The sequence below is a fragment of the Labrus mixtus genome, chromosome 17, assembly GCF_963584025.1.
Source record: "Labrus mixtus chromosome 17, fLabMix1.1, whole genome shotgun sequence".
NCBI lineage: Eukaryota > Metazoa > Chordata > Actinopteri > Labriformes > Labridae > Labrus > Labrus mixtus.
The window spans coordinates 16,310,112-16,321,312 of record NC_083628.1 but is presented as its reverse complement, the minus strand read 5'-3'; the positions used below and the strand labels follow the sequence as shown (position 1 = coordinate 16,321,312).

General features: G+C 40.4%; 1 protein-coding gene across 1 annotated transcript; it reads left to right on the top strand.

Moving 5' to 3' along the window:
- The first annotated feature begins 204 nt into the window (after nt 1–204).
- dusp4 (dual specificity phosphatase 4) lies at nt 205–10,666 on the top strand. Its single transcript, XM_061061000.1, has 5 exons — nt 205–793; nt 2,302–2,429; nt 4,670–4,889; nt 7,263–9,794; nt 9,834–10,666. The coding sequence occupies exons 1-4, from the start codon at nt 424–426 to the stop codon at nt 7,649–7,651; spliced, it is 1,107 nt and encodes a 368-aa protein (XP_060916983.1). The 5' UTR covers nt 205–423; the 3' UTR covers nt 7,652–9,794; nt 9,834–10,666.
- Nucleotides 10,667–11,201: the final 535 nt, after the last annotated feature.

Below are 11,201 nucleotides of genomic sequence, written 5' to 3'. Positions count from 1 at the left end.
GGAGTCTAATCTCAGTCTCCATCGCCTCTCGTGTCATTGATGTCTGTTACTTTTCTTTTATGAATGAACGCTGGAGGAGTGAAAGGGGACGGAAAACTAGACGCTGTGTGATTGGCTTCTACGAGTCAACGTCACCTCCGCTATGACGCGATGCAGCCATTCATAAAAAAAAAAAGGGAGAGAGAAAAAAAAAAGAGAAACAACCTAGAGGAGGGCACACTTGCAGCAGGAGAGGGAGAAAGAAAGTACGAAGTGAGCGGACTGAGCGTCAAGTGCGGTTACAATGAGCGGATAAAGAAGAGGCGCAGAGGGTACCCGCGCACCGCGTGCACTGTTTAAGGGCTGTGTGCGGAGAGAAAAGGGAAACGCAGAGAGGAGCTTAGCGACAGAGAAGCCTACATACGCAGTCTGAAACGACGTGTTATGGAGGACCTAGGAGAGATGGACTGCCCGGTGGTGAAGCGGCTCCTAAAAGACGACAGCGCCAAGTGCCTGCTGCTGGACTGCCGCTCGTTCCTCGCCTTCAGTGCGGGGCACATCCGCGGCGCCGTCAATGCCCGCTGCAACACTATCGTCCGCCGCAGAGCCAAGGGCTCCGTGTTGAGCCTGGACCAGATACTAGCCGGGGACGAGGAGGTCCGGGGCCGCCTACGCTCCGGAATGTATTCCGCGGTGGTGCTGTACGACGAGAGGACGCCGGACTCTGAGACGGTGAAGGAGGACAGCACTCTGACCCTGGTCCTCAATGCGGTGTGCAGTGACTCCTCCGGCACACAGATATACCTGCTTAAAGGTAAATATGAAGCAGCCTTCACGGGTCATGATGAAGAGCCTGACACTCACCAGCAGCACTAGAACACCACTAGAAGTGTAAGAATTATAACAAGTTAAAGACGATCCAATCATCTAATATTAATAGGTCTAATAATAATTATTAATAATAATAATAATAATAATAATAATAATGAAACAAATGTTGATTTTTTGATTTTGTTACTAATTCAGCCTTTAAATGAGGAGGGAACAACCTCTAATATAAAAAGTCATTTTTTTCATTTTGACAACATTAATGGAATTAATGTCATTAATTCCATTTCAGTGAAGCTTCAAATGGAATAAATACAGCCACTCATAATAACTATAGCCTCATTAAAAAAATATAACTCCAAATTGTATGAGTAGCCTAATTTCAATATGCATGTTGGGTATTTGTCATTTAATTTTTCATCCAAAAATGAATGATATGGCCAATGCAATTGAAAATCTTATTGCTTCCTGAATATTTACCTTTTTTCGTTATCTGATAAACAGACATTGAAGTATTTTGATAACGGTGTTCGAGCTGTTTCTGCATTGGTGTTGTGTTTTTTTTTTTATAACACACACACACACACACTCACTCTGTCACTCTCAGCTACACATTCACACATGACCAATGGCCGTGAGCTGAGTGAATGAGGTAATGCTGATGCGTAGAAGCCACATCAAACCAGAGAGACTTACAGGGACACACATGATCCTTACAGAAAACAGTTCGCTTCGGGTAAATCAACGATTGGAAGCTGTAAAGTGTAATATCAACACCCGGTTTACCCACACGGCTATTTTTAGGCTGCAGGAAATCTGAAAACCAAAGCTGCTGCAAGCTGCAAGCTGTGTCGCATTATTTTTTGTGTTGTGCATCCTAATGACGCAGACGCCTTGAAGCACAGGAGTGTATGTGTGTAGCTTGTAAAGATGACATTTTCTCAGTTAATCTGAGTTGACCCCAGAGGTGCAGAGAGCAGTGGTCAGCCTGCAGATGAATAAAAAAAGCAAAGGGATGATTAAATTGTTTTCAAATCCGTGGCTGTAGATACAGGACAGAGTAGGTCAGGGTTCAGTTTTAAAGACCCTGTGCTGTACTCCATGCAGATTGTACAGATTGTCCTGGATATACATGTTGGTTGCAATGCTTCTTTAGTCCCTAAATACACCTATACCCCCCCCCCCCTCCCACACACACACACACACACACACACACACACACACACACACACACACACACACACACACACACACACACACACACACACACACACACACACACACACACACGCACAAGTTTACAAAAAATATTTCTACAATACTGAGTGCTGTTTTCTTTGTCTACAATCCCTAAATGGAATGAATATGCCATGTTAAAAACAAGACTGTGTCTTATGTGATGATACTATATACTATAAAACTAACAGTATAATACTCCAGGGCTTTAGATAGTGTAACATTGCACCATTTTTAATCACAAGGTCTATTTTTCAGGTGGATATGACAGATTTTTCGCAGAGTACCCAGAGTACTGTTTAAAGACCAAATCCTTGCCATCCCTCACCAGCCAGTCCAGCATCGACTCTGCCTGCTCGTCGTGTGGAACGCCACATCACGATCAGGTAAAACACAAGGGCAGAAGCACTTTTAGTAACGAGTCAACAGTCAGCAGTGTCAACTTAATGTGGGGATTATGTAAGCTGCTTCTGAGTGTGAGCACTCAGTGTTCAGGCTGCAACTAAAAAGTGTTTTTCTCCAGAAAGGTGGAAAGAAGCACAAATGCTCAGACTTATCAAATGTCTTTAAGTGTCATGGTGTGTCAATTAAATCCACAGTACACGCAGTACAATTGCAATGGAAAAAAAGATTAAGATTAATTAATAACTATAATGAACTAGATTTTTCGCCTGCCACACCAGACACTGCAACAATGAAACTGTTTCAGCTTTTGATCCTGCATACACATCATCATATTGACACAGAGAGCTGCCATGTGCAAACACTTGAAGTTATTTACCAAGCCAACTGTCATTCACTTTTCTTCGCTCACTTAGCCACGTCCCCATACAGCCTGGATGCTCAAACTAGTGAAAAGGTAGTGACAGATAAGTCTATTAGTCTAAAGCCATGCTACAAAAAGTAATGTGAACAGATGGGGACAATTTCTGAAAATCACCATTGTGTTTATATATTTTTTTTTTCCCCCCAAAGAAAACAGGCCTCTTTCAAGGTTATAGTTCATCATTGATTCACCAATTTGCGTCACTTCCTGTGACCCAGGTTATCTTATTTTGCTGGTCAGTGATCTGCTGTTCGGGACTGCAGATTTTATGCCATGTTCACAGTCACATGTGCTGTGGGTCTAATTACCCTGGAACGCATGAGGAGAGAGACGCACACAATCAAGCCTCTGTATGTCCCCGAGAAAGAAAAAAAAAAAAAAAAAAAGAGCTAGATGGTCTCGCCCACACTGTCAGGTGGGGGTTATTTACCATGAATATGCTAGTTTCCTGTTGCAGTTTCAAAATTGATGAGGGAGATTTACTTGATGGGTATTTCAATTGTTTTGTTACTCTCAGTCTACAGCCTCCTCCTCATATTACATCTTTTAGCCGTATTGATCATTTCCTGACGCTGTGTCAGTACCGAGGTCCTCAGTGGCGATGACATAAACAGACTGAGCCCTGGTCAATAAATCTCACTACCGGTATAGACCGGCAACCATCTGACCACTCAGATTAAACGAGAGGGAAAGCAATACTTTAACTCTCATATCAGATTATGACTTGAATTATTTTTTTTACAAATAAGTAAACATTTGGCCTTAAACTGGAGAACATTTTTTTATTTTTTTACAATATGCTACATACAAGACAGGACACAACTAACCAAAAGATATGTGGAACCCCAGGCAACATTTGTATTCATTATAAAAAAGTATGTGCCATAAATAACATTTTGTTTTAATATGTAGTAGGTAAAGAAAAACAGCAGACAAGCACATTTAGACATTTCTATTTTCAATGAGAATTCTCCTTTTCATAGTAGGAAATGTACTAAGACTAAAAGTTCTCAGCACGTTACCAAAAGTAATTGAATGAACTGTACATTTGTGGTTGTAAATTGCACTTTTGCATACACTACAGCTTCTGTATTAGCGTACAGCTTACTTACGATGGGTTGCTGTGAAGCATACTCTTCTCACAGGAATAGTTTTTTCCACTTTCTGTGTGATTATAGAAAAGTACAAGATGTCCTATTTTCAGCATGAAAGTATGTCTAGGTTGTATGCGATTATATTAAGATAAATTAGTTGTGCTTAGTGATGAATTTTAAACGGCAAAACATTCTTATTGAATTTCATGGCTTGTTCATGGAAACATTAGTCAGTTCATCAGTGACAGCTGCTTGTACTGCAAAATAATTTTTCCATGCGCTGAAGCAATTTGGCTTGAGACCTGAACTAACAAACTAAATGGACTGTATGGGACGACCCTGGATTAATCATGCAGAGAATAAGATACCAGAGTCCAATGATAAGCATTGATAATGTGATTAACAAAGTATTTAAGCGAGGTCGTTCTTTTACTGAAGTCTTATGGTACATGACCTCTGCTGTAACGTGAGACAGTGAGTTCTTTGTATTATCATATAAGCTGTTTTTCTTTTACGTTAATTATGTCCAAGATGGCTCTCTCACTTAGGCTGGGTCAGGAGATGTGTCTTTATTCAATGACCTGTAATTAAAGGAGCAAATGAATGGAGGATTTTTTTTTAACTGAATGCCTCAGAACAGGAAATCTGCTGATTCATATTGAAATGATAAATTAATCATCTTCCTCCCATTTGTCTTTGGTCTTAGGGGGGTCCAGTGGAGATTCTCCCGTTTCTCTACCTTGGCAGCGCCCTCCATGCCTCGAAGAAAGAGGTTTTAGACGGTATCGGAATCTCCGCCTTGCTGAACGTGTCCGCAGACTGTCCAAACCATTTCGAGGGGGCGTACCAGTACAAATGTATTCCTGTGGAGGATAACCATAAAGAAGACATCAGCTGCTGGTTCCTGGAGGCTATTGAGTTCATAGGTAAGTGTACTCACTTGTGTGACGTTGGAGTGTGTGGTATCTCAGCAGAACAAATGCATTCCCACGTTGGATAACCACAAATAAAATAGATATGGCTTCAGCACATTATGTACCCTACAGTATAATATTTGCCATATTTGCGTTTTATGAATGTTGAATCAATAATCCACATAGATTATATTTATGAATTTAAAAATATATATTATTTTTTTTCTGCTCATTGCCGGGTTGGTTGAAATAATCTGAGGTTCAGCAATGGTGGCTCATCACAGCTCTGCTCACCAAAAAAACACTCTTTTTTTGAAATCCTAAAATGACCTGTAATGTAAAGCCATGCATCGCTTCTTTACTTCAAAAGACAGAGGATCACCAAAATGTAATCAAGGACTCCATTGTAGAACAAGAAAAATACAGAAAATCTGATTTGAAGGGATTTGAAGTGACGATATTTTCCAATCCGTCATTATTCTGCAGAATGAAATCTGAGCAAAATTGTATGATTTCCTTCTCTTTGCGTTTTGTGCGTAGACATTGCGTGTGTGCTTTGTGTGCTGTCGGTGTATGATCGTGAGCATGTTTTCTTGATGTGTGTGTGTGTGTGTAGGTGCTGGTATGCGTCATAGTTAGCTGCTGTGGGACCAGAGTCTGACTCATCCACTGTTACCGGGTGAACAGACGCTGTGTTGGAGTTACCTGAAATTGTCTGTTTGTGTGTGGAAAAACTGAATTTGAGAGAGGAAACATAGACATTTGGAAAGCATAGCAAGACACGGGGAAATCAAAAATTGGTGAATAGATTTTTTAGCAGTGAGTCGCTGTGTTTTTTTAGAGACATGCAAGTAACTATGAGGGATTTTAGGTTGTAGAGTGGACTGGACTCAGATTATCGTTTTATAACAGAAGTATAGCCAGCAATGGTGGAATATTAGATTAAATTAAAACAATTATTGAAGTCATTCCATTATCTACTTCATAATGTGTGCTTCCAATTTCCTGCTGCTGCCATCTCATGAATGTCCGACTTATCACTCAAAATGAGGCTCTTGAGGAAATTGAGTTATTGTAAATGCTTCAATCAAACTATTACCTAAATCTGATTATTCAATCCAACGGATGTAACAGCATGCGTCTTAACGTAGGGGAAGGAGGCAGAGACATAAATAGGACACGAGAGGAAGTGAGAAAGGGGCTGATGACTCAAGTTTTGCACTTGTGTGTTTCAGTTAAATGTGATTTGCTGCTTTCTCACGTTGAGGTTAGTTACCGTGGATGATTGCACAGAGAGGGGAGGAGAGGAGGTTAAAGTGAGGATCACTGTACATCTGTTGTGTTTAAACACTTACTTGCTAGGGGGAGAAAAAGATTGAAAAATACATTTGGGGTAACAATTGTTTTTTGGGGGGAAGTGGCGTCTATGTAGAAGAAATGTATGTGCTCTCTGAGCAGAGGAAGAAAAAGCGAAACATGACACAGAGCCCACGTTCATTTTGCTGCAAGCACGGCCATCAGCTTCTACTTCCCTATCATTGAATTTGATGAACATTTTGAAGTGCCTCAGTGGGATCGGGCAATTAACAAAATTCCAATTAGGCCTTTTTACTCCAAAAGAATAACTGAATGCAAAAGTGCTATTTTTTTCCCTTTTTTTTTTTTTTTTTTTTAAAGCAAAGGTTACTTGACTAGATTAACCGTTTTATAGGACTCTCCTCAAATGATCTGCTTGAAAGATGCTTGGAGCACTTTCATTTGTAATCATTTAAACAGGAAAAGCTGCACTTCATTTCACTTGTATTTCCCATTAAAAAAAAAATAGCATAGAGCTATTTGAAAGCTCTTCTGACCTCAAAGGCACAGTGTTGATTTAAGCTAAATGCTAAAGACAAACTAACAATGGAAAAATTTAGATTTTAAGTGTAATAATTCTCCATGGTAGTTTAGCATTAAGAATGCAAACAATTAGTAATTATTAAATATATTACCAATTCAGGCATTTGAATTTAAAGTGTTGAAGACGTTCTGTGAGTGAACTGATAATGGATCTAAATGGAAAGTTTTTGAATCATGACTTTTCTCATCTTGAGGGAGGCTGAAATGTCAGTACCAAATTCCATGACAATCCATCAAGCAGTTGAGGATGTATTTGATATAAAAGCCACAAATGACTGCCTCAATCAAAAAGTTGGATGGTTACATGTACCATGTCAATATGGAATTTGATGCTAGTTCTGTCTGGGTGATGTGGGTGATCAGTCAATGCTACCGTATCCTCTCTCCGCTGTGAATGTATGTCTGTACGAAATTAATCTGAGAATCAATTTGTAAATTTCATGAATGTCTATTGAAACCTCTGACCTCTTACCGTTCTCTCCTCAGACTCAGTAAGAGACTCCAGTGGGCGAGTGCTGGTCCACTGTCAAGCAGGCATCTCTCGCTCTGCAACAATCTGCCTCGCCTACTTGATGAAGAGGAAGCGGGTGCGACTGGATGAGGCGTTCGAGTTTGTGCGCCGGCGTCGCAGCATCATTTCCCCGAACTTCAGCTTCATGGGTCAGCTGCTGCAGTTCGAGACTCAGCTCCTCGCCACCTCGTGTGCTGCAGAAGCCGCTGCCACCGCGAGCCCTCTCCTCGGACCCAAATCCTCAGCGACCACCACCTCGACGTCAACGACACCCACCTCCCCGTTCATTTTTAACTTTCCAGTTTCTGTGGTGAACTCTGCCTACCTGCACCACAGTCCACTCACGACCTCCCCTGGCTGCTGATGGACAGCCGATCATCAACCCCCCCTCCCCCCTCTAAACCCCAAAAACAAAACTATCTGAGCACAGACTTGGCTGCCATTGTCTGGATGGGTGGTCAGTCTTAGTGGCTGTTGCAAGATGTACATGCTTCCAGGGCGGGGGAGAGGTGAAAAGCGTCATGGTGCCTATTTCAAAACTCAAAGACTGAAAACAAATCTTTTTATAGTTCAGAAACCAGCCAACGCTCCTTCCATTTTCAACTCTAGATTTCTTCTGATTGACCAAAAATGAACTGGCTTTTTCAGTAAAGTACGGACGGAGTGTTGGACTGACATTTACTGAAGTTACACCCTCTTCTTTGTAAAAACAAAAACAACAACACGCACAGAGGCACACTGATACACACGCTGACACAGAGAGACATTAACAGCATTGAACACTCTGCCTCACACACACACACACACACACACACACACACACATTCATGACTACCAACTGAATAAGCTCAGTATGAAGACAGAGTCTGTTGCTATGGAGACAACAGGTCTTTAGGAGAGGAGATGGACACAGGAAGGAAGGAGGAATTTTAAGCACCAGCTCCTTCCCCTTTGGGTGTCCCTCCTGTTGCCAGACAAAGAGATGGATGGAGAAAAGAGGGGAGGAGACACTGATAGAAAGCAGGAGCCTCTTCAGTGACAGGTGCTCTGTCGGCGATCCGACCGGAGCTTCCTGCCTTTTATACGTCCTCTTCCTCCCTCTGTCTCTCACCCACCCACACACACCTTCCTCTCCTCTCATCTCCTTTTCATCCTCTTTTATTCACCCCCCCCCCCCGGTCTTCATATTCCTCCCCCTCTCACCGCTGCCTCTCATCATTACCCCTTCCACCCTCTCTCATCTGCTCCTCATCTCTTCACTAAAGACGCTAAATATATAAAATAAGATGGCAATTATAGGCCAGGGCCCTCCCTGTTGGACTGGGAAACCCCTTTGCTGGTCCCTGATAAACACTGTAGGAAAGCCCATCTGCCACAAATCATTTTGTATTTTGAGTTCAGAGCCTCGAGGAAATAATGCCTTTACAAAAAAATGGTTTCTGCTATTAGACTTCACACGTCTTATTTGTGACATTTGGGGGCGATTCTGATGTTTCTGGAGATCAAAGGTCCAGTTAAGAAGCACAGTTCTCGGCTCTGGGAGACTCTTAAGACAAAAACAGAGCCGCTTAGAGAATCATGCTGGTGGTCCTGTATATTTTAACCCATTACAAATAATTTATGGCCCTATGCTTAACCATTTTCCAAAGCATACATTACTTTTTTATACAAGTTATTTTGTTCCCTTCCCTCAAATCTGTTCATTTTCTTAGGGTACTCAAATGAACTGAAAATTGCTCCTATGCTTTGGAAAATGGAAATTATTTAGTTAATGGGGAAAAATATGCACCAGTAATGGATGTTTGTGCCTTGTTCATAAAGGTATCCCCTGAACTTTGGTGTTCCTGGATTCTCCAGTGAAACCAAACTTTTTCCTTAGCTGCTAGAATGCGTAATGCTGAATGTTAATAATGAGCCTTTAAAAAAAAAAAAAACTCAGAACTTCAGCTGTGCATACCAGACTCTTTTTTTCCTCAATGTCACAAGAACAAAAGCTTTTAATTCATCTCCCTAATCATACATCCACATATGAATACAAACACACACAAACAAATCATGTACTAAATGTTATTAGGTGTCAGACTTACAATGAACTCCACAGACAATTATTCAGGATGGCAAAAGTAAAAAAAAAAAAGAGAAAAAGCGTATCAAAAGCAATGTTTAAATTGATTTCCTGAGCTACAAAGACCAACTATTAAAACATTTCAAAGTAAATAATGATTATCACACAAAAATTTCATTTTTGTAGTTTGGTTTTGGAAGTGGATCAAAGCAGTTTTTAGAGGCAATATTTTCTTAGATTTCCATCCTCTGATGTTTTCACAGATACTCCAAACTGTAGCTGGGTTTGATAAGACAGGATATTTAAAGATTGTTTTAAAAACATCAGGAACCCCCAGTGTTGCTCCTTGTGTTAATAAACAAGGAAACAATACAACTCAAACGTGTATTGATTTAACATTTAAAATCCATACTAAAAAAATAAGTAATGGAAAAGGAGAACGGTTCGTTGGCCTTTGTTGCCATAATCCAATAACAACAAGTCGTCCTTATGTTCAATCAGTGTATGTCTGAGTTCTGATGTTCACCCCTACACACACATACATACAGACCACAACCTTTTCTGTTTTTAGGCTTCTCCACAGTTCTCCTTGTAGCAGTTTGTTAGAAGTCTTACAATACTGTTCTTACAACTCATTCAAGGAAAGAAACAATAGCAATGACTTTTTTACGCTATCACACCCAAGCTTCATGTCAAATCCTTCATTACATCCCAGTCTGAGACGAGTTTTGTAGTGCTGCCTCTGAACGGGCTCAGCTCTACACTCAGTGCTAGACATCCAAAGGCACAAAGTCCGTCCATGTTCGCTTTTATACCCGGGTGCTCATGTGCGCACTAAATAAACAGGCAGACACACACATACACACATGGTTTCAAAGTAAACAAACGTTTCTGTTTTTTGAAGATTGTCAGCACCTATCTCTGTAGCACTTTGAAGTGATGCAATACTGTATTTATAATTTATAGGTAATTTGTACATCATGATTATGGTAGACTGGCTAAACTTTGCAGTATGTGATTTTATCGATGTTAAGTGAGAGACAGAGAGTGTGCGAGAAAAGAGAGCAAATCAGTAAAAAACGCAATACTTTCTACACATTGTGTGGTACCTGTCTGTCTGCCTCTCTGTGTAGGTCCATCTGTCTTGAGTGTCTCTGTCTAGTCAATGCTGTTTACCCATCATGGCAATATCAATACTTCACTTGGACATTTATATATAGAAAAAACAACTTTCCCTCAATTTTATTGTGGAATGAATGATCCGTGCATTTATTTATTACTGAAGAGCCACTGTTGAATAAACAATGTTCTTAATTAAGTTGTTTGCTTACTTTATTTGCATGGTGTGAAAACCAATAAATATACTTTGATAATAGGTGATCATATCATAGGGAATAGTAATGGAATACTTATTAAATTGAATTAAAACGCTGTATTTAATGCACATATGACCAAAGGGGGTTAGTAAGAAACAAATAAATTGATGACAAAGAAATAGGGCCGAATAAAGCACATGGTCATTTTTTTACATGAAAACTTCATTAGCTATGCAAAATAAAATTCCACCAGCAGAGTAAAGCTGGTGTGGGGTTCCCTGCCCGTACCTCCACACTACGTTGGTGTTTTTCCAAAATCGCTGTAATATAAATCAGATCAATATATTAATGTACCAAATGGGAAATCAAAGGACAGCATGTGTAGTTGCATTTCATAGAAAGTAATGTTAGCCTGCAGCGCCCTCTGGAGGTGAGAGTATATATTGTTTTCCTACATAACATTTCAGAGAACATGAACAAAGCACTACACAGCTACAGATATATGTACGATTGTGATTAAGCAACTTAAGCTG

Bases quoted from the DNA above. Each gene is read 5' to 3' on its own strand.
- dusp4 (XM_061061000.1), top strand. From the start codon at position 424: ATGGAGGACCTAGGAGAGATGGACTGCCCGGTGGTGAAGCGGCTCCTA. The intron at 794-2,301 runs GTAAATATGAAG...TCTATTTTTCAG, and splicing joins ACAGATATACCTGCTTAAAG to GTGGATATGACAGATTTTTC. The intron at 2,430-4,669 runs GTAAAACACAAG...CTTTGGTCTTAG, and splicing joins GAACGCCACATCACGATCAG to GGGGGTCCAGTGGAGATTCT.